Genomic DNA, 22,457 nt, shown 5'->3' with positions numbered 1-22,457 from the left:
TCTACCCGCCTGGTGGCTTTGACGGCACTTTTGCCTGGAGCAAGAGATTGTGGGTACAGCCGGGCCAAGCGAGTTGTGGCAGAGCCACAAACACCCCTGTGTGACCATCTCCCTCCAGGAGCAAGGGATTGTGGGTAGGGCCGGGCTACGCACCTGCCCCCCAGTCACACTAACTCTCTAGGCTGCCCGATGGGGGTGGAAATCACCCTGCGCTGGGGGGGGCGGGGGGGAGGGAATGTAGTGGATTTGCCCCCAGGCTGGCATGCCCTGCAAAGATCAGGGCTGGGGGCAGAGAGCAGGGATCAAACAACAAACCTCTTTATTACACTGCAAATACAGTAGGAACTCCCTTCCCCGCAGAGAGGCTTTCAGGCCAGGGAATAAAGCTGGGCTCCTAAGGCTAAGACATTTTATTGTCGCTCACCCGGGGCTGGGAGCCAGGACTCCTGGGTTCTCTCCCCCCCCCCCAGGGAAAGGTGCTGGCTTGGAGCCTGACTATCCCGGAGTCAATGTAGCCAGTGAACTGGCCCTGGCGCAATGGGAAGTGTGCTGTGAGCAGTCCCACCCGTGGCGACTAAAGTGCTTTCATTTGGGGGGAGGAGGCCCAGCGTTCTTCCACTCCTGCCCAAAAGTCCCTTTCTCACACATAAATCGAGGCCAGGCGCTGTGAAAATGAGCAGCAGAGGAAATCATGGGAGGAGCCAGAGCGAAGCAGCCTCTGCCAACCGGCCGGCCCGTCGGAAATCACGGCCTGAATTCTGCATGCCCTTCACGGCCTGAATTCTGCACTGGCTCGGGTCGGGTGGGCCAATCCCGCTCCTCACACAGCAGTGTGGACACGCTCCCAGAGAGGCGCTAGGTGCAAATCCATGCGCCATGGGCAGCCAGTGCTGGGGTCCGGGCACAGCAGGGAGGGTTTGGCCGGGTGGGCTTTGGGCACTCTCTTTCTGCCAAAGAGAAGGGAAATCCAGGGTCCAAATCCCTTGTGGGAGATGGGGGGAGGGGCTGTAATGGGGACAGAGCCCTCCCGGCTGAATAGCCTTTGACCCATTGGTGTCAATGAGCCGACGCTCCCCTGCCAACGTCCACGCATCCTTCTTGAACGGTGGCCAACAGAACCCCTCGGGCACCAAGCAGCCCAGAGGGGGTTAACGACCCAGCAATCCAGCCCTGGCAGTAGCTGGGTAACAGCAGGGCCATGCCAAGCATGGGAGTTGGCGGGACTCCCAGAAGGCACCAGGAACATGCTCAGAGTGTGTGCGCATGGGGGGGAAGAGGGGCGCTCAGTTCTCCTCCCCTTCCTGGGTGTTGCATGCTCCATAGGGGCCCCCCCTCCAGTGCTGTCCCTGCACAGCCGGGAGGAGGGATCGGGGGTGCCCACGCTGCAAACGGCCATGGGGCATCAGTGGGACCCAGGGGCCATGGCAGGATCGGCCCGGTGCCCCCCCTCTAGGCTGAGCAGGTGCCGGCAGGCGCGGTCGGCACAGAAGGAGACTTCCAGGCCCGAGTGGAGCCGCAGCCATGACTGGACGTGCTCCTGAAGGCCAGCCACGGTCTCAGGGTCTGGGGAGAGAGGAGACCTGGGTCACCCTGGGGAGAGCGCCCCCTGCTGGGGAACCCCCCCCATCAGCTCTGCCCCCGCATGAGAGCGCCCCCTGCTGGGGAGACCCACACACACTCTCAGCCATGGGGTCCCTCCAACCTGATGGGGAGACACTCCCTCTCAGCCCTGCCCTCCTGAGTGAGAGCGCCCCCCTGCTGGGGAGACCCCATCTCTCAGCCCTGCCTCCCTGGTCCCTACCTGCGAGGCCGTGCGGGGGCCGGGCTGGCTGCCGGCGCAGGAAGCTGTGTGCCAGGATCAGCTCCTTGGCATGCTCCTCCTGGGCCCGCAGCACCAGCGCCCCCAGCAGCTCCGAGTTGTTGGAGGTGCTGCGGTAATACAGCATGTGCGCCAGCTCCAGGGAGTGGATGTTCCGCCGTTGCCTGAACACCTGAGCGGGGAGCACAGGGTCAGGATGCCTGGGTCCTACCCCCTGCTCGGGGGGGGAGGGGGGTCTAGTGGTTACAGCGGGGAGCCCGGACTCCTGGGTTCGATCTCCTAGCTCTGGGAGGAGAGTAGCTGCAGCACCAAGGCCTGGCAACTTGGTGGTTCCATTCAGATGCTGAGGGGAGCCTTCAGGCCATGTGGTCTCATGGGTAGGGCACTGGAGCCCTGGGTGCTCTTCCCAGCTCTACCCCTGACCTGCTGTGGGACGCTGTCAACTCAATTAGTCAATCTGTGCCTCAGTTTACCCTCTCCCTTGTCTAATTAAATTGTGAGCTCTTTGGTGCAGGATCTATTTCTATGAGAATACACAGGACGCAGCACAATGGGGTCCGCATGGCACGATAGGGGCCCCCAATCTCGGCCGGAAGGGGGGGGTCTGCGCAGCGCCCGGCGTGACGGGGGCCCCAACCTCCCTCCCAGGGGTCTCAGCGGCACCGACCTCACCAGAGGCACCTACCTTCCAGGCGCGGAAGGACATGAAGGCGGCGAAGCAGAGCAGCAGGAAGCTGGTGCCGATCTTGAGGTCGGACAGCACCACCATGCCAACATTGACGAAGAGGACCAGCCCGCTCACCACCAGCGTGACGTTCAGCAGCGTCTTGTAGAAGATGGACGTGCGGATTCTCACACCTGGCAGCAGCTGCTCCAGCGCCTCCAAGGGGATGTCCTTGAAGCACTTCAGCACCAGGTGGGCGTTCCTGGGCCGGGCCGCCACCAGCACCCGCTTGAAATAATGCCTGGGGGTGGGTAACACTGTCAGCGGGGTGGGATCTAGGGCCAGGCACTGCGGGTGCAGCCCCCTAGATCATGGTTCAGGCCACGACTGACAGGGGCAGGGAAGGGAGGTCAAGAGCCTGGATGGACCCCTGGGGCCAGCACTGATTGCTGGAGGAAAGCGCCCCCTACTGAGCCCCCCACTTCACTCCTGGGGCACTGGGGTCAACTTTGACTGTGAGGGGAGAGCACCCCCTACTGAGGCCCTAGCAGCACAGCGCTCCCTAGCACCGTCCTGGGGCTTTGGCACGAATGCTGACTGTCAGGGGAGAGCGCCCCATATTGAGTCCCCTACCCCATTCCCACAGCACAGCGCCCCCAAGCCATTCTGCTCCTAGAGATCCTGGCTGGAGGGTAAGAAGAGGGGGTGTCCTTGCCTTTCCATGGGGGTCCGGGCCGTGCTGAACAGCCCCTTCCGGGGCCCCAGCGTGGATTTAATCGGGAGGACTCCAACACGCTGGCCGAGGGCCCAGAACCGGATGTACTCGTATTGATCCAAGTTCACTGAAACCTGGGGAACAAAGGGGAACATATAGCCATAACACACAACGGGATGGGTTGCTAAGCCTGGGTTCTCCCAACACAACCGGCCCTGGAATGCGGCCACTTCTGGGGAGGGCCACAAGAGCTGGTTATATGGGGATCCTTTGCCAGGCGTGGAGACGTGGCTCCTCTGGGGTGGTGCATGGGGGCTGTTTATACAGGGACCCCTGGCCTGTCGTTGAGATGCAGCTGCCTCTGGGGTGGGGAATAGGGTTTTTTCATTGCACAGCTCAGGGAGAGAAGGGAAATCCTGTATATCTGATGGGATTATAGGCAAGCAGGAGGGTCTCTCCCAAAGTGGTAACCAAGGGAGAGGCAGTTGCAGGGGGCAAGAGGCCTGCTGGCTCAGTAGCAGAGCACGGGATTGGGGCAGAGAGGAATTAGCTTTTCCGAAGCGTTATACTGGGGCAGTGCCGGATGGGCCGCTCCCCTCCCCAGAGGTGGCCGCACCTGGACATCATCCTGAGGGTGATGCACGATGAGGGCGTAGGCCAGGACATCCTCCGACAGACTGTTGAAGTTGGCCTGATCCAGCACCGGTTCCAACTCAGCCAGGACCTGCCGCTCCTTAGCCAGGCGCTCGGTGTCACTCAGAGCCAACTCTGGCAGGGTGTCCCGGTCGGGGTTAATAGGGCCGTAGAGAGCCTGTGGAGGGGCAGCAGGAAGGTACGTCTGTATGGGACACCCAGCCCCAAGGATCCCACAGCACCATGTCTGAGAAGGGATCTGTTCACTCCACACTGAGATGCTGCCAATCCTAGGGTCAAGCGCTGCAGCTGTTTATACATGGACTCTCACCCAGTGCTGAGATGCAGCCGACTCTGGGGTGGGGAGCGGGGTCTGCTTATACAGCAATCCCTCACCCAGCGCTGAGATGCGGCTGCCTCTGGGGTGGACCAAAGAGACTGTTTATAGAGAAAATCCACAAGTGAGCCCCCCTATTGAGCCCCTGCCCTGCTCCCAGCAGCACAGACCCTCCTAGGGCTACCCTGGGGCCAGCGCTGACTGTCAGTGGAGAGCGTCCCCTACCCACCGTGTTTTCTTTCACCGGCTCCCATCCGAACCTCAGCCTGGCTTAGCTATTTCCAAAGGGGACGCCGTGCAGCTGACACCTTACCTGCAAGTGCCTTAGGAGGGAATGGTAGTGATGCAGGAGGGAAGAGTCCACCCGTGCCACGAAGGCCAAGAAGGAGGCGCGCTCGGCGTCACTGGAAGAGTGGAACTCCTGGAGGGAGAGTTAGCGCCAAGTGTGGATTCACCAGGAACTGGCATCCCTGGGTCTCAGAGGCATATCCTGTGCTGTGTGTGAGAGCCATTTCCTGTGCTGCTCCAACCGCCTAATTGAGAGGCAGGCACCTCTGGAGTGGAGCATTATGGCTGTTTATATAGAGCCCCCTTGCCCGACACTGAGCTGCGACCGCCTCTGGGGCGGGACACTTTATACAGGGCCCCCTTGCCCCCACCTTGAGATGCGACCCCTCTGGGGTGAGATCGGCTCTGACTCAGAGGGGATTGCCCTGTACCAAGTCACCCACCCTGCTCTCGCCAGGTGTTTCCCAACGGTCTCCCCTCTGCGTGCTGCCCCAGCCTGGCCCTGCTTCGATTTGTGGCCCCCCCAGGGAGCACCCTGTACCTTGAGAAGGCTGCTGACCAGCTGCCCCTTAGAGAAGGGGATGAACCGCTCCCTGTACTGCTCAGCCCACCCCTGGGGCTCCACAGGCTTCCACATCCTCCGGTACGCTGCCATCCGGGAGGCGAGGGAGGCCGTGCTGCGGCAGGGCAGCCCCAGCACCCCTGTCCCCAAGGCGGTCCAGGCCACACCCAGCATCCTGCAAGAGAGGGAGGCATCAGCCCAACAGAACACAAGCGCCATAGCCCTGCAGTGAGCAGCTCCAGCTCCGTGGCCAGCTCAGTCCTCAGTCAAACTGCCGGTCACGGGGTCCATTTATACAGGGATCCCTTGCCAGGCACTGAGATGCAGGCACAGGGGCTGTTTGTACGGGTACCACCTTGCCCAGCGCTGAGATGCGGCCCCTCTGGGGTGGGGCACAGCAGCTGTTTATACAGCAACCTCTTGCTTGGTGGTGATATACAGCCTCTCTGGGGTTGGGCATGGGGGCTGTTTATTCAGGGACCCCTCGCCCAGGAACCGGGCTGAGACCCAGCCACTCAGTTCACACATGGGCCCAGCAAACAGAGGTCAGATGAGAATAACTTTTAGCACTCGGTTTCTGAGAGAGGGGAATCAGCACCCCCATGGAAGAGGCAGGCCCCATGTCCCATTCTCTGCCCCCCATGAACCAGCCAGTCTCCCACCCTAGGGCCAGATGAAAGCCAGCACTCCCTGGAAAGGAAAGGCCCTGTGTCCCATTCCCTGCCCCACTGAGCTGGCCAGTCCTCCGCTCTGGGACCAGAAAGGAGCTGGTGCCCCCTAGAGGGGAAAGGGCCCAGGCCCCATTCCCAAACCACCCACCGCCGCCCAGCAGCCATATCCCTGGCCAGTGCGAGCCTGTTTCTCTGTTGCGTCCGTTCCCAGGAGTCAGGTCTTGGGAGACTCTTCAGATTCTTCCATGGCACCATTTAAATCCACTGTCCGAGCAGAGAAGCAGGCGGGGCTGCAGAATTTGGGGTGGGGGAGGTAACCCCTGGAGAGTTCAAAGGTCGCCTGCCGCCGGGGCAGGAGTAGCAAAGTTGACTTGGCTGCTGTGCAAGGTTCAAAGATCGCCAGCCGTGGGTGCAGGGTTCAAAGGTCGCCGGTTGCGGGGTGGCAGCACGGAGGGAGTCTTGGCCGCCGCGCAGGGTTCAAAGGTCGCCGGTTGCGGGGTGGCAGCATGGAGGGAGTCTTGGCCGCCGCGCAGGGTTCAAAGGTCGCCGGTTGCGGGGTGGCAGCACCGAGGGAGTCTTGGCCGCCGTGCAGGGTTCAAAGGTCGCCGGTTGCGGGGTGGCAGCACCGAGGGAGTCTTGGCCGCCGCGCAGGGTTCAAAGGTTGCCGGTTGCGGGGTGGCAGCACTGAGGGAGTCTTGGCCGTCGTGCAGGGTTCAAAGGTCGCCGGTTGCGGGGTGGCAGCACCGAGGGAGTCTTGGCCGCCGTGCAGGGTTCAAAGGTCGCCGGTTGCGGGGTGGCAGCACCGAGGGAGTCTTGGCCGCCGCGCAGGGTTCAAAGGTCGCCGGTTGCGGGGTGGCAGCACCGAGGGAGTCTTGGCCGCCGCGCAGGGTTCAAAGGTCAATCTGTGCACCCGGCTTGACCAGGTCAGAGGTCACCAGGCCTGCAGGGAGCAGTCACAGAGGTCAAAGGTCACCTGGCACCACCCACTGCAGGGGGGCCGCTAACTCCCTCCCCCCAGCCACATGCTCCCTCCGCCCACGGACCGCGACCCAGCCAGGCCCCTGAGGGCTGGTTAACAACGTGCAGAGCAGGAAGAAATCCCCAGGCACCAGCAGCAGCCCCCTAACCTTGGGCAAAGCGGTGTTGACATTGAGAGTCTGCGCATGCGCAGCAGGACCTCCTCGCTCGCTCTCTCCCCTTCCCTCTGCCCCGCCCGTGCCTCTCCACGGCGCGCATGCGTGCCTTCCTGCCTGCCTCCCAGGCTGCGCGTGCGCACCACCAATCTCGGTCGGCTGCCCTCACTCCCCTGCCGTCCCCTTTCCCGGAAAGCCCGCGCGACTGATTCGAAAACCCGGCGCGCGCCCTCGCGCTCCTGCTCCTGCTCCTGCCCACCCCACTCTAACGGGCGTTTCCAACCGCCGCCTGCGGAGTTCGAAATCGGGGCGTGGCCATGGTCTAGCCAATCAGGCGTCGAGCCCTCCCTTTCTCTCCCCTTCCCCCTCCCATCGAGAATGCGGGGAGGGGGAGGATGCGCCTGAAAGGAAAAGGCGGGAAAAGGGGATTGAGGCGAGACTCTGAGGGGGGATAGGGACAGGTGAGCAGGGAGCTGGGTCTCTGAGGTGAGAGCCCCCCCACAACCTGCCATGAACCTCCCCAGTACCGGGCCCCATAGAGAAGCCACAACTGTGGTCACGCCAAACCCCCAGTGTCAGAGAGAGCTGAGGGGGCAACAGCTGGGGTCACACCAACCCCCCAATGTCAGAGAGAGCTGAGGAGGGTACAGCCAGGGTCATTCCAGTCCCCCAATGTTGGAGAGAGCTGAGGGGGCAACAGCAGGAGTCACACCAACCCAACCCCCCAATGTCAGAGAGAGCTTAGGGGGGTATAGTCAGGGTCACGCCAACCCCCCAATGTCAGAGAGGACTGAGGGGGTCACAGTGGGGGTCACACCAACCCCCTAATGTCAGAGAGAGCTGAGGGGGGTACAACCAGGGTCATTTCAGCACCCCAACATTGGAGAGAGCTGAGGGGGGCACAGCCGTGGTCATGCCAACCCAACGCCCCTATGTCAGAGAGAGCTCATGGGGCTACAGTTAGGGTCATGCCAATCCCTCAGTATCAGAGCTGGAAAGGGCACAGCTGGGATCATGCCAACCTCTCAATGTCAGAGAGAGCTGAGGGCGGCACAATCAGGGTCATGCCAACTCCCCGAATAGCAGAGACAGCTGAGGGTGATAGGGGGCAAAGCCGGGGTCATGCCAACCCCTCTAGCAGCAAAGGAAGCAGGGCTGGCATCATGCCAGCACTGCCACTGTCAGAGATTTGGGTTGTGATATGATGGATGCTGGGGTGATGGCAACCCCCTTGCATCAGATGGTGCACCTGTTTGTGAGGGAGAGCAGGATGTGATGGGGCACAACTGGGATCACACCAATCCTGCCTCTGCCAGAGACACGCTAACCCCACAGCAGCCAGGGATGGGTCAGAGAGCAGAGCCAGGGTTACACCAACCCCACCATGATCAGGAAGAGCCTAGAAGTTAAAGGGTCAGAAGCAGGGCTGGGGTCTCACCCCCCTCATAGCAGCAAAAAAGATGAAGGATGGTAGCGGGCAATGCGGGGATCATGCTAACCCTGGTGCAGTCAGGCACAGGTCAGAGGGCACAGCTGGGGTGATGCCATTGCAGTCCCAGTCAGCAATGATGAGGTCATTGGGGTCAAAGGACAGGTGGGGATCACACCAACCCTGGCTTGTCTAGGTGCAGCAGGGTAGGGGGGCTCAGATGGCAAAGATAGGGTCATGCCAAGCCTGCAGCTGTCAGGAACATTGGCAATGTGAGAGGCTGGAAGGAAAAGCCAGGATTATTCCCATCAGAGGGTCACGCTAACCCCATCCTCACCCTGGTTAGGAACAGCAGGAATCTGAGGGAGTCCACATGGTGTCAGCCCTGCCATATTCCTGGATACTCACCTTGGAGGAGGTCCCTGGCTGGGGAGGATCAGACAGCAGAACTGGGGTCTTGGCAACCCCAGTTCAGGCAAACTCTGGCATGCTCTGGGATAGTGGGATGGGTCAGCACAGAGCCAGGGTCCATGAGCCCCGCCACAACCACAGTTACCTGGCTGCCAGGGGTCAAAGGGCAGAACCAGGGTCAAATCCTTCCCCTCTGACTCACAGATACCTGGCCGGGGGGCGGAGGCAGCTTAGAGGGTAAAGTGAATGTCATACAAGTACTCTGGAATGCCTCCTGCCAAATCCCCTGCAGCCAGGCAGGGTTAGCCAGAAGTAGGAGAGGGGAGAGCTGTGCTTACATGAATTCCGTGGCAGTAAATTAGGGGCATCCCACTGAAAATACGATGTGGGAGCATTATTAGGGTTCAGCTGTTGGCCCTTTTTCCTGTGTGACTGAGGGAACTAAAGATCACCCAGCAATGGAAACACTAGACACCTCTCCTTGCTGTCCATCACCACTTCTAATCTCTTGTCTGTTTCCTTGCCTCCCTCTAGCACCCTGGAGATCCATCTTCACCCCAAGGCAGGTGAGAAGACAGCAGGATGAGGAGGGTGAGCTCGAGTCTGCAGGAGCTCTCAGAGAACAACGTGGTCCAGTTCCTGAGGCAACCTCAAACCATTGCTAGGATCCTAGCTGGGGTGAGAGAAACCAAGAGAAAAAGCCCACCTCCAAGCCCTGGGGTTGGAGATTTAGTCTCACAACCAACACTGACTTAAACCTTGACAAAATGTGCCCTAATAATTAATTATGAACATGTATATGATAGTAGCAGTCCAAAGGCCCCAAGGAGGATTTGGTCCCATTGTGCTTGGTGCTGTAAAAACTCAGATAAAGAGTCCTAGAGAACTTGCATACTGAAGTCCTCCATTCCCAGGGCAGATGGATGGACACAACACATCCCTACCTACATCCCCCCCTCATGGTGTTTCCAATTCTGTGTGAAACCAGAGCACTTGAAAATATAAAACACCCCAAAGTACTAAACGTTTTCAAACCTCAGAGTTCACTCAAGCTTTGGGCAAGACACCCAATCTCTTCATATTTCAACCAAGCCAAGCCAGGCCAGCCCATCTGTCTACGTAAAAGGGGTGGTCCTACTGGACTGGATCTCAGGTGTCCTGGGTTCTATTCCCAGCTCTGCCACTGGCCTGCTGGGTGACCCTGTCCCCCCTCCGTGCCTCAGTTTCCCCATCTGTGAAATGGAGATAATAATACTGACTTCCTTTGCAAAGTGCTTTGATATTGGTTGATGAAAAGTACTAGCTAGGAGCTGCTTATCACTTTCTTTCACTGTTCATTGGCTAGCAATTGATTCCTCTAATCACATTAATTTTTGCTTGGTGGCTGGGATGCAAGTATTCTGACAAGTGCTCAGGTCCTGCAATCATTATTATCAGTGTTCATTATATCACAATATAATGAACACTCAAGGTCCCAGAACACATAAGCTTTTTGGAGTAGGGACTGCTTTAAATAGACAGGCAGGACTATAGCCCCCATTTCACAGAGTGTGACACAGGTATGAGGACACATAGAGCCTAGACTTGAACTCAGATCTCCTGAGTCACAGTCTGTTTCCCTAACCCCAAGAGCATCCTCTCATGAGAGCAAAGCCTCTTCTTTTTTGCTACAGCAGAGTGGGAGGCCAGAGTTCAGGCACCCCCAACAACTCCTGAGCTACAAACAGAAACGGTGTCCAAGGATTTCTCTGCCCAAGCTGATAAATAATATTTTATCAGAGCCCAGTGCTGCGAGGCGCTGAGCAACCTCAGCAACTGTTGAAGTATATTGGAAGCACGGAATCATAGAAATGCAGGTCTGAAAGGGACCTCGAGAGGTCACCTAGTCCAGCCCCCTGCACTGAGGCAGGACCAAGTAAACCTAGACCATCCCTGACAGGTGTCTGTCCAATCTAGATGATTATGATGGACCCTTCTGGCTTTATAGTCTATGAGTCCATAATCTGTTCTTAAAAACCGGTAATGACGGGGATCCCACAGCCTCCTTTGGAAACCAATTCCACAGCTTAACTTCCCTTAGAGTTAGAACATTTTTCCTAATATCTAACCTAAATCTCCCTTGCTGCAGATTAAGCCGATTACTTCTTTCCTACCTTCAGTAGACACGGAGAACAACTGATCACAGCCCTCTTTATAACAGCCATTAACGTATTTACAGGCTGTTCTCAAGTTCCCCCTCAGGCTTCTTTTCTCTAGATTAAACATGCCTAGTTTTTTAACCTTTCCTCCTAGGTCAGGTTTCCTAAATCTTTGATCATTTTTGTTCCTCTTTATTATTTGTATTGTGGTGGTGCCCAGGAGTCCCAGTCACAGACCAGGACCCCTCTGGCACTAGATGCTGTACAAACAGACAATGCTTGCTCCAGAGTGCTTGACTGCTCACCACTTTATTTTATTGATCGTGTATGTTACAGAATCATACAGTTCGGGATTGGGGACTCATTGTGCTGGGTTCTGAACAAATAGAGACAGTCCCTGCCTCAAAGATCTTACAATCTAAAAGAGGAGCTGGCGGGACAATCATATTACCCACAAGTCGCCCCAGCCCTACACAATCCCAGCAGTGTCTGTCTACATGTGGTTAACTCTTTCCCTTTTTGCCACGCCAGCTCTTCTCGCTGATCATATTTGCCTCCCTGGTGACCGACGGCTACCAGAACTTGACAGCTTCATCCCAGCTGCGCTGCGTGCTGAATGACAATGGGGTGGCCTGCAGCTATGCCATCACAGCTGGGGTCCTGGCCTTCCTGCAGTCCTTCCTCTTCCTGGCCTTTGACGCTTACCACAACATTATCATTAGCCACAAGGTCAAATCTGTCATCCTGAGTCTGGACCTGACTTTCTCCAGTAAGTGATTACTCCCCCAGATCCAAATGTCCCTCCATGGGGTTGGTCACCAACAGCTCAGCATAGCACAGCAGCAAGCCCCTCTTCACTCATGCACTTTCAACCCTTTCCACTTTGGCCAGAGCCAAAGGGCTAAAAATCTTGGCATCGAGACATCTTGGCTGCTGTCTCATTTCCCAGCTGGACTGGATCAGACCCATTGGTCTGTCTTCACCCTCTGCCAGTACCACATCAGATCAACTGTCTATTAAGCATGGTATCCTCTCTGCAGACATTTTCAATCAGAAAAGTAGCTCGTTTAAGGCAAATACCCCTGCCACCATGTCTGAGCAGAGGTGCGGTATACCTGGCTCACCTGATCAGGCTAACAATCCGTCTAGTCTGCTGCATCTGCCCACAGTCTGCCTGCTGCACTGGATCACACCAATAGTCCCTAGCTAGTTCTTTTCATCAGTAGACCTCAAAGCGCTTTACAAAGGGAGGTAAATATCATCATCTACATTTTACAGATGGGGAAACTGGGGCAATGAAGTGATTTACCCATAGCTGAAGCAGGAATTGAACCCAGGTCTCCTGAATCCCACTGCAGGAGAGTCCAGTGATCCATCTAGCCTGGTATTCTGTCTCCTTCTAATGTCTCAGAAGAAGGCAAAACACCTCTTTAATACACCCACCAATTTTCCAGTGACGTTCATCAGAGATAAAAATTCCCCCCGGTCCCTCAGGCAGCTTATCCCCTGGAGCAGTAGATGTCATTGAGTTTCCCATTGATTTGGTTAGTACAATAACCACCGGGGAGCACTTTATTATATTTTTCAGCTGCTTTATTCTTTGAAATGCAGCCCCTTTATCTCAGTCATGTGTGGAGGTTTGCCTCAGATAAATGGGAAGGGGAACACTCACCCTGAGCTTTTGCATGAACCTTTGACAGCTCCATTCCTACCTCACCGCAACTCCCCAACACACCTGTTTGCATTGCCCATAATCTTGCTCCCTGTCTTTCCAGTCATCTGGTCGTGCATATGGTTCATTGGCTTCTGTTTCCTGGCAAATCAATGGAACACGTCTGCTCACCACTACCTGCTGGGAAGTAGCTCAGCCCGCGCCAGCATTGCCTTTGCTTTCTTCTCCATCCCCTGCTGGGTAAGAAATTCTCACTTCTCTTTCTTGACTCCAGTCCTTTCCAGAGTGAATACACCCCGTTGATCCAGCAATCATAGCAAAGCCCCTGCTGTGCTGCCTTGTAAAAGGAATGTTTCACTACTGGGCAGGAAGGAAAGGAGATTTCCCCTCTTAACTGAGACAGAATTGGCTCTTTCTGGGAAACAGCACTAACTTAAGAATGAAAGTGGGGTGCTACTATGATCCCTGTCTATTTCTTTCCTCCGGCATTAGGGGGCTCCTCCTTCTCATCACTTAACATGGGTATAGCACTTTACATTTCCAATGCAATGAACCCTTTTAACAGACTCTGGAGGTAAGCAGGTATATGGGGAAACTGAGGCACAGAGCCAGCTGTGGTAAGAAGCCAAGTGTGCCTGGCTCCTTTGCTGGCAGCACCCACGTTTACCCCACTAGTCCACACAGGTCCTACCCACAGCTGTGACTTCCCATCCTGATGACAGGAATCCTTGGCTTATTTCATACCAAGACACCACCCCCTTCATATTTTGCCAGTCCACCCTTCTTCACTCCTGCACTGAGAGGTGCCAAAAAGAAAGCCTGATGCCTTTGTCTTTAAGGGGAGCAGCAGCTGCTGAGCACCTCTTGGGATCAAGCCCTTAACAGACCATCTGCAAATGGGTGACTCGTACTTTCCTCAACAGGCTGCTGACCTAGTCACTTGCTGTCAGGAGGGGCCTTCTTACAAGATCTGTTACGGAACTTCCCTGTCTCACTCACTCACGCGCAGGCACCAAATGAACTGAGTGATTCAGGATTCAGCTAGTATTCCAGATTGGGAAGTGGGGGATTCTGATGCCAGAAGGGGGAGCCTTCCTCAGGAAGGGCTGAACTGACCAGTTTACAAACTGAGGGCCAGATCCTCAGCTGGAGTAAATCAGTTGTCACTTCAGTGAAGTCAAGAGAGCTATATGGATTTACACCATCTGGGGAACTATCCCTGGAAGTAATTCTGAGGGCCTGTCTTCACTGCAAAATTAATCTGAGTTTTGCCCCTAACTTGAGTCCCATACACACAACAGCCCTTGAGTGTGGGGAGGTGCTCCTGGCCCGAGAGGGGGCATAGGCTAAAACTGTAGGAAGCACAGCTCATCAGCTGCTAACACAACCTTTTTCCAGCGTAGAGGCAGGCTAGCTCTCCTCAAGTGCTGCTAATCCTTCCCCCAGTCCCTCCCTTGTGCCCAAAAAGGACAGACAAGTTCTCCTGTAATTCACTGGGAAAGAATAGAGAGCAGCTCAGTTTACTGCAGTGCTCAGAACCGCCAGATGTGCCCCCCAAGGTCCTAGCACCACACATGCACCAATGCGGACACAGCCGGTAGTTGAGTTGTAATTTGAGTGTAGCTAACCTGAGTTAGGGTTAGGCCTCTGCAGTGAGGCCATTCCCTAAGAGTAAATGGAGATGCTCGGACTAAGAATGACATGTGTGTGACAGGTCTCCACATCTCTGCCTTGCAGGTGTACCTGGGCTACCAAGCCCTGAGGGGCCTGTGGGCTGAGCCCCTCATTCCCTACAAACAGTCCTTGGACGAAGGCGCTGTGGCCCTGAACACACTCTCTTCTGTCACCACCACCTCCATCCCCAGGAGCATGGAGTATCATAGCCCCACCAAAGGCAAAAGCGGTAGCTCCGCCGCCCCCTTTCCACAGACTCCCAAGGGAAACCAGCTCACTTTCCTGAATGACAATTAGAGATCTATTTTTTCACCCTGCAGTAAATAAAGAGAGGCTTTTGCTTTCTCAACCAGAACCTGAGTGGCTTAATTCAAATCATAAGGCAAAAGGGAAGGAGACTTGAGTCACAGAGAAACAATGTTGAGATGAAAGTCAACAACCACAGGTGTCAAACTCATTGGATGCAAAGGGACAAATTCCACATATAGTTAAGACCCTAAACATAGGGCTCCATTCCCCTGCCACCCTGCTGATGCCAACTGCAAGTTCACAAAGATCGAGGGTAGAATGTGTCTAAATTAGTTACCGTTCTTTGTCACATTTGGTGACAATAAAGTGAGAAAGATATATATACCCAACTCCTTAGAGGTCTGTGGTATTTTTGCGCTCTTCCTTCTCCCATCCTCCTTTCTCTCCCTCCTCCTTATCTTTGTGGCTCTGCTGTTCTTCCTGCTGCATTTCCTTCCCTGCACCAGCTGCTTCTGCTAAAAGGACCAGCAGCAACACAGTTACATTGACAACCATGCAGCATTTGAATCAACACGTCAACAAGATGCAGGAGCAAGGACTTCATGCATCTCCAAGCTGTTGTTTCAGGCTGCTTGCAGACTCAAGCAGGCAGCGCTGCTTTGGTTCAACGTCAGTTCCCAGTCAGTTCCCAGGGGAAGGTTTTCTTCACAACCAGGAGGGCTTGAACCTTACTTTTAAAAAAATGGGTAAAGCAGAGATTCTGCATCATCTGAATGTGGCACATGGGCTGTAAGTTTTTTTGAAACCCCTGAAACAGGACTTACTTTGAGCTGAGCAGAAATAAGTGATTCCCAAAGAACTCAGAATTACTGCTGGGCAGAAAATGGTTTCTATTGCCACAGACAATTTCCACTTTTTGGCAGGAAAAAATAAATCAAAACTTGAAATCTTTCAGTTCAAATATGCTGCTGCGGTGTCTCATTGAATTTGTAGTTTAGTTGCCATTCTGCTCCATAAGACAGGCTCCCTGGTTGGATTCCATCTCCCATGGTGCATGACAGTCTCCCCTCTCACTGAAGGGAGCTGGTGCATCATGGGAAATGAAACTCAGCTGGGAAGCCCAGGCCATGGAGGAGACTGGAAATATTGAGGCACCCAAACTACAATTCCCCTGAGGTACTGCAGCAGCATATCCATAAGAACTGCCATAGTGGGTCAGACCAATGGTCCATCTAGCCCAGTATCTTGTCTCTGACATTGGCCAGTATCAGAGCTTCAGGGTGAACTTACAGCACAGGACAATTTTGGAGAGATGCAGGCCTGTCTTCTCATCCCACGTTCTGGAAGTCAGAGCTTTCAGGTCACCTGAAACATAATGTTGCATCCCTGATCATCTTGGCTAAAAGCCAGTGATGGACCTATCCTCCATGAACTTATAAAATTATTTTTTGAAACCAGTTATACCTTTGGCCATCACAACATCCCATGGTAATGAGTTCTACAGGTTAACTGGGTGTTGTGTGAAAAATCAAATCAAAATATTTCGGGTTTGGGGCATTTGTTTTTGGATGAAACAATTCAAAGTTACCTGTGGAAAAAACAGACCCTTTTTCAACAAAAATTCCTTTAATCAAACCCCCACTTTTCCATGAAAAAAAAAAAAAATGTTCCAATGAAAAACATTCAACGGCACACACAGCAACACCATGTTTAGGACAGGAAGTGATGGGGAGCCCTGTATCCAATCGAAACTGCCAGAGGAACAGAGGGGAGACAAAGAGGTGACCACACACAGGACAGGAAAACAAAGCAGGTTTCTCTTTTATTTTTATTTTTTTTCCAAAAAAAGGCACTAAGTTGATTTAAAAAAAAAAAAAAAAGATTTTTTCCTTTTGTTTATTTAAAGTGAACAAGAAATTAACCATCAATTATGTACAAAACAAGGAGATTTACAGAGTTTAGTGTGTTGCACCCTCTTTGCCAATAAAAAAAAGGAATAAACAGAGATTCCCACCTTGAAATGAAAAAAAAAAAAAGGATTTTTATCAAAAGGAACCAGAGGCTATTTCAATCCCTGCGGTGTGAAATAACACCCCCACCCTATGCCTTAAAAACAGCACCCCAAAAAACCTGGCCTCCATCCGAGCAAGGCGTTGGCGAAACCACGCCGCAGGCACCAAAGACCTCAGCGAGCCTGTCTGGCTACACAACCGGGGAATCAGCCAAGAGAGAAGAGAGGAGCCCATTTAAAATGTCCCCGGCTGTTTATAAAAATAAGGGAAGAGGGAGAAAAAGATGAGAAGGGGCAGGGCAAATGGGGTTGGGTGTTTTCAAAAGGCAAAAAACTATAAACAGTCAAACCCAGAGATCCGTCTCGACCAGAAAAGGCCTGTCGGCTGTTTCCTCCCAAATCCCCACGGTCTCTTGCTCGAGTGGCTAACAGGTCCAGGTGACAGTAAATACAGGGGAGCTCAGCTCGACTTGTGGCTGGTTCGGTTGGTCAAAAAACAAAAAAAGAGTCAGAAACAGTACGTGTCTGTCATCTGCTTGTGAACAGGCTTCCTCCTAGGGAGCGACGGAAGGCAGCGGGAGCAGGATGCCACTATGCTGGCAAACTCAGCTTCTTCCCCTTTAGAACTGTGGGAGGAAGGATTTCAGCATTTCTTACGCCTTTGGTCTCAAGGCATTTTACACCTTCACTCACCACTGAGAGAGGCAGCCCTTTCTAGGGTGGGATGTGATAGCTGTTCCCAAGGGACTTGCTGACCCAGAGGGGAAATGCAGCCACCTCTGGGGTGGGGGCATGCAGCTATTTAGCAGACACAGCCACACCAGAAAAGTATGACAAGCGAGAACAGAGACCAAATGCCAAGCCCTGAATTTTAGGCACTCAAACAAGGGCTGATTCGCAGAGGGGCTGAACACACTCAGCTCCCATTGACTCTGGAGCACCTGGTCTCACTGACAAAATCCTGCCTCTTCCCCGCGGTGGATTTTGATGCCTAACTTTAGGCAGCAGAATTCGTACAGGGTTGGCTGGCGCGGTGGGCTGGCATAGCAGGGGCGACAGGGCCATGGGATAAAATCGCCACTGTGCAGGGATTTGCCCATCCAACTCCCCCAGTAAAGCCCCACAGAGCCTTTAATGACCACACCGGGTCTGTGTTGCACAGATCCCCCCTGAATTACCAGTGTTAGCCCTAGAAGCACAGGTTCTAGGTTCGGCCCCAGCACCCCACACATGCCAATCCTGGGAGGTGGGTGAGCACAGCTCTGTTTCCAGAAGTGCTAAGTGGGGTATAGCGAGGGGAAGCGACTTGTTTTCTCCCCAGACCACACAGCGTATCAGTGACAGAGCCAAAATAGAAACCAGAACTCCTCACTTCCAGCCACTCCCCTGTAACCACTAGACCCCACTCCCCTCCAAGTGGAAGGACAGAACCCAGCAGTTCTGGCTCTCACCCCCCTGCTCAAACCCATGATACCCCACTACCCTCACAAAGCCGGGGAGAGACCAAAGAGTCCTGCTCCCAGCCCCCCACCTCTGACCACTAGCTCCCTGTCCCTAATCTCCAGCACGCACCTTTTGTGATGTAGAGGTAGAAGAAGTCGCAGTAGAGGATGGTCTGCACTAGCCCAGCCACGATGGCGATCAGGTCAAAAAAGCCCTCCTGCTGGTAGCGCCAGATCCAGTTGAAGAGGTAGAGGGTGCGGTAGATGCCCAGGGCGAAGAGATAGTGGCTGGTGATGGTCTCTGCCTCGCCCGTCTTGCTCACCATGAACAGCTGCGGCAGGATGGCCACCGACTCCAGGTAGATGGAGAACGTCCAGAGGATCTTAGGACCCGCGCAGCAACGGGGAAAGAACCGGTTAGAACTCATGCCGGAGTCCACGGGATCCCCCCGCACCAGGCTCTAGGCGGGGAGTCATCCTCCCTCCCTGCCCACCCCCAGAGTAACCAAACCCCGCCTGACCAGCCTGGCGGTGCCCCCGCCAGGGGGCAGGGGGCCACCGTTACCTCCAGCGGGGTGAAGTCATGGTTCACCAGGAAGGCCAGCACAGCCGTGGGCACCACAAGGAACTCCACCCGGAAGGTGTCGTGATTCCCGTCGTATGTGGCCTTGAACTTGCTGTAGATCAGCCACACCGTGGCGTAGGAGCAGGCGATGTACACAACCTGGAGACAAGAGGCGGCGCTGGGTGGGAGCCCAATCTTCCCCTGCTGGCTATCACGGGCGGCGGAGGAGCAGCCGCGGAGAGGAGCCTGTGATAGGCACTGCACAAACCCAGCACAACCAGGTAGCCCCCGCCCCAAGGTGCAATGACATGGGTTGTATGCCTCTAGTGCGGACAGGGACCCTTCACCCAGCGCTGAGACGTGGCCCTCTGGGGTGGGCGCTGGTTATATGGGGTCGCTTCGCCTGGCACTGGGACGTAGCCCCTTTGGGCTGGGGCGTGTGGACTGGCTATATGGGGACTCCACACCCAGCGCTGAGACGCAGCTGTGGGGGGTGGTTATACAGGGACCCCCTCACTGAGACATGGCCCGTCTATGGTGGGCACAGGGGCTGGTTTTATGGGGACCCCTCACCCAGCACGGAGACTGGGGTGACAAAGAGCCAAGCATCGAACTGAAACCCAGGGGAAGGCGGGCGGGAGCTGATGAGGGGTGTGGGAGGCAATCGGGGGGCGGGAGGGGGAGGTTCAGAGAGGGCCTGGAGGCAGATGGCAGCAGGGGGGCTGGGGAGCCCCCAGGCACGGTGATCAGGCATTACCTTCATGGAGGTGTTGTAGAAGGAGATGAAGTTGGTGATCAGGTCCAGGTAGCGGGTGGTGAACACAACAGCGAAGAGAATCTGGCTCTTCCCAGAGATCCCTGGCGGGGGGGGGGGGGAGGAGAGACAGGACATGAAGTGGGGGCCAGGGGGCTGTGGGTCAGGAGTTGGGGCACCTGCAGAGCTGGGGGGTGGGGGGAGAGCCCAGGGCTGGGCTAGCAGGGGGGCGGCATGTCGGGAGTGAGGAGCACCAGCCGTTCCAGGCCTGCTCTATCCAGGGCCTTTCCCATCTGCCCTGCGCGTGGATCGCTCTGCAGCGCAGGGGAAGCTGCTGACGCCAGCCCGGGGCTGCCCCACACAGACCAGGCCTCTGGCTTCACCCCATTACAGCCCCCTGCAGTGCGTGTGTGTTGGGGCGAGGGGTGCCTGGGGGGGTCCCAACAGAGGGGGGCAGGAGGGTAATTTGTGGGATCTCTGACCCCCCCCCAGCTTCCATATCATCACCCTCCTCCCCTTCCCCACAAATCACCCTCCCTCCCAAAGCTATTGGGGGTGGAATGACCCAATCACTGGGGCTTTAACTACCACCTTTCCCCAGCCCCCCAACACCCCCCAGAGGAGGGGACATAACCCCTCAAACTTCCCCCAAAGGCAGCTCTTCAAGTGGGGAACCCCATTTCCTCCGGTCCCCCAAGTCCTCCGCCCTCCAAAACCCCATGCCATTCAAAAAGGAGCCCCCCAAAACCGAGCCGAGGCTAGTCCCACCCCGCCTCAAAAATACACAAGTAGGAGGGTGCACTGAACCCCGCAAATCAAAGGGCCCATCCCCACTTCATGAGGGGTGTCCGATTCCCAATATGAAGTTTAATTATCCCCAAATCTCTCCCGCAATTAGTTCTCTAAAAGCCCAGTCACGGAGGGGTGCGCTGGGGGGGTCATGCACCCCAATAATTTCCCTTTGTTACATGGGAGGCGGAGAACCATCCTGCTCCGGGCGAGAGGCTGGGCTGAGCCAGCTAGGACCCCTCCAAAGAGAGCCCGGGACAGTTTCCCAGGGGAGACCCGGAGGGGCAGTTTGGGGGCGCAGAGGAGGGATAAAGGGGGGCCCTCCTTACCCGCACAGGACCTCGTCTTCCAGATCTTCATCAGCAGGATGATAATAGCCAGGAGGTGGGAAATGTCCCCCAGGAATCGGAAGATGTTCATGGTGGGGGGCGAGGAGGTTTTTGGGGCGCTGGCTGGCGAGATGGGGGGAGGGGCGCCCCTTACCGTCTGGGAAGGGCCCGGCTGGAGTGTGTGTGGGGCTGAGGAAACAAGGCCCGAGCAGGTCGAGGAAGGAGGAGCAAAGAAAATCCCCTCCCCCCGCGGGGCTGGGCTGAGAGATGACAACGTGTCCAGCCCCTCCCGGAGCCGGGGAGAGAACCCAGGAGTCCTACCTCCCTCGCCCCCTCTGTTCTAACCACTAGACCGCCCCCCCTCCTGGAGCTGGGAGGAGAACCCAGGAGTGCCAGCCCCCAGCCACCTGCTTCAGGAAACCAAGCTGAATGATTTGAATGCCGCCCCACTGCTCCCCAAATTTGCTGTAATCCAAGTTGCCCCTGTCTTTGCAACAATCCTCCCCCTGCCGGCCCCATAGAGGAGATCCAGAATAAATGGGTCTTTGGGGACGTCCTCCCCCTCCTCTGCTTTCACCTCAGGGACACCCCTCATGCCTGCCCCCCAAATCTCAACCCAGCCAAATACACAGTGATGTCACCTTGACAATCACCGCTGGCCCTGATGCCCTAGGACAGCTCTAGGGGGAGCGCTGGGCTGCGGGGAGCGGGGCGGGGCGCTCAGCAGGGGGCGCTGTGCTGCGGGGCGTGAGGCAGGGGCTCAGCAGGGGGCGCTGTTCCCATCGTCTATGCTGGCCTCAATGCCCTAAGGCGACGCTAGGAGGCGCTGAGCCTTTGGAGTTGCCACATTTCTGATAAGATGAGCACGTGGGAGTCAGGACGGCTGGGTTCTATCCCAGCTCTGGGAGGGGAGAGGATTCTAATGGTTATAGGTGGGCGGGGTACGGGGCGGGGGACTGGGAGCCAGGACTCCTGGGTTCTCTCTCTGGCTCTGGGAGGAGAGTGGGGGCTGGTGGTTAGAGCAAAGAGGGCTGTGAATTAGCTCTGTGGTTCTCCCATCCTTTGGCGGGGGGCAGGGTATAACACCTCCCTCTCTCCCCCAGGTTGCCCCAAGAGAATGGGCTCATGCCGTATGAGCATCTAGCCCCCACCCCCAAATAACCCCACAGGTACAGCCCAGCAGGGCTTTGCCCAACCCCTGGGACAGGAGGGTTGGGCCCAGAGAACATAGCCTGGGGGGAAGGCATTTTGCATCTGTCGGGGGGGGGCATAGCTAATGGTGGTGGGGTGATTTGGGGGTCCCCACAGGCTCCAGCTTCATTGGATGTCCAGCACACAGGCTGGTGCCACCCACAGCCCTCCACGCTGTGCCTTGCAGGACAGCTGTGCCACGGGCAGAAGCCGGGTGGAGGAGTGCGAGCTGCTAGGTCACCATGCCCTGCTTACAGCTGATGCAGGGAGCGTCTGGGAGGGATGTGCCAGCCAGTGCCTGCCAGGGCTGGGTAGAGGTGGTGGCGAAATTATGCTAAACCCCTGCTCTACCCACTAGACCCCACTCCCCTTCCAGCCCCCCTGCTCTAACTGTCCACATGCCCTTTCCAGGGACCCTTTGCCCAGCGCTGAGATGTGGCCTCTCTGGGGTGGGGCATGGGGTCTGTTTATACAGAGACCACTTACCCAGGGCTGAGATGCGGCCCCTCTGAGATGGGGTGCAGGGGCTGGTTATATAAGGACGCCTCACCCAGGGCTAAGATGTGACCCCTCTGGGGTGGGGCATGGGGACTGGTTATATGGAGAGGCTGGTTATACGGGTACCCCTTACCCAGGGCTGAGATGCAGCCCCTCTGGGGTGGGGCACCGGGGCTGTGTAACAGCCACACCTAATGTTTAGGGCAGGAAGAGAAAGAGAATCCTTCATCAGATGCAGGTTCCAGCGGGGGATTTAGGGAGGGCTACGCTGAGTCCTTCGGGATGTGGCATGGTCTGGGCACCGGGGTCCGCCGAGGGAAAAAGGTCCTGTGGCCCCATCCGCGATTCTCAGTTCATGTAGCTGAGCCCCTTCTGGCCAGCAGGGGGCAGCGCCAGCTCAAGAACGGGCCTAGCCAGCCTTGGTGTGCTACCCAGCCAGCTGGCCCTGAGCCCTGGGCAAACTCCAGCCACTGGTGTGTGCAG

General features: G+C 56.1%; 3 protein-coding genes across 8 annotated transcripts; 1 reads left to right on the top strand and 2 right to left on the bottom strand.

Moving 5' to 3' along the window:
- Window positions 1-302: 302 nt before the first annotated feature.
- TMEM143 (transmembrane protein 143) lies at window positions 303-6,922 on the bottom strand. Of its 4 annotated transcripts, XM_075122427.1 has the most exons (9): window positions 6,817-6,922; window positions 5,838-6,629; window positions 4,998-5,193; window positions 4,482-4,589; window positions 3,815-4,009; window positions 3,199-3,332; window positions 2,505-2,784; window positions 1,802-1,991; window positions 303-1,563 (listed from the first exon to the last, which is right to left on the bottom strand). In XM_075122427.1, the coding sequence occupies exons 2-9, from the start codon at window positions 5,942-5,944 to the stop codon at window positions 1,403-1,405; spliced, it is 1,371 nt and encodes a 456-aa protein (XP_074978528.1). In that variant the 5' UTR covers window positions 5,945-6,629; window positions 6,817-6,922; the 3' UTR covers window positions 303-1,402. The 4 variants fall into 4 exon arrangements, with proteins under 4 accessions (XP_074978528.1, XP_048688564.2, XP_048688563.2 ...); XM_048832607.2 differs by having other exon boundaries at window positions 5,874-6,890; XM_048832606.2 differs by having other exon boundaries at window positions 5,838-6,889.
- Window positions 6,923-9,200: 2,278 nt separating this feature from the next.
- Window positions 9,201-14,769, top strand: SYNGR4 (synaptogyrin 4). The gene is made up of 4 exons (XM_048832652.2): window positions 9,201-9,340; window positions 11,332-11,569; window positions 12,576-12,712; window positions 14,210-14,769. The coding sequence occupies exons 1-4, from the start codon at window positions 9,245-9,247 to the stop codon at window positions 14,441-14,443; spliced, it is 705 nt and encodes a 234-aa protein (XP_048688609.1). The 5' UTR covers window positions 9,201-9,244; the 3' UTR covers window positions 14,444-14,769.
- A 16-nt stretch (window positions 14,770-14,785) lies between these two features.
- Window positions 14,786-20,543, bottom strand: KDELR1 (KDEL endoplasmic reticulum protein retention receptor 1). 3 transcript variants are annotated; one of them, XM_048832644.2, is made up of 6 exons: window positions 20,286-20,541; window positions 19,171-19,271; window positions 18,414-18,572; window positions 17,979-18,231; window positions 15,686-15,760; window positions 14,786-14,910 (listed from the first exon to the last, which is right to left on the bottom strand). In XM_048832644.2, the coding sequence occupies exons 1-6, from the start codon at window positions 20,374-20,376 to the stop codon at window positions 14,789-14,791; spliced, it is 801 nt and encodes a 266-aa protein (XP_048688601.1). In that variant the 5' UTR covers window positions 20,377-20,541; the 3' UTR covers window positions 14,786-14,788. The 3 variants fall into 3 exon arrangements, with proteins under 3 accessions (XP_048688601.1, XP_074978529.1, XP_074978530.1); XM_075122428.1 differs by having other exon boundaries at window positions 14,891-14,907; window positions 20,286-20,543; XM_075122429.1 differs by lacking the exons at window positions 14,786-14,910; window positions 15,686-15,760 and adding an exon at window positions 16,206-17,032 and having other exon boundaries at window positions 20,286-20,530.
- Window positions 20,544-22,457: the final 1,914 nt, after the last annotated feature.

The sequence above is a fragment of the Caretta caretta genome, chromosome 23, assembly GCF_965140235.1.
Source record: "Caretta caretta isolate rCarCar2 chromosome 23, rCarCar1.hap1, whole genome shotgun sequence".
Classification (NCBI taxonomy): Eukaryota; Metazoa; Chordata; order Testudines; family Cheloniidae; genus Caretta; species Caretta caretta.
This window is presented reverse-complemented; position numbering and strand designations above follow the sequence as displayed.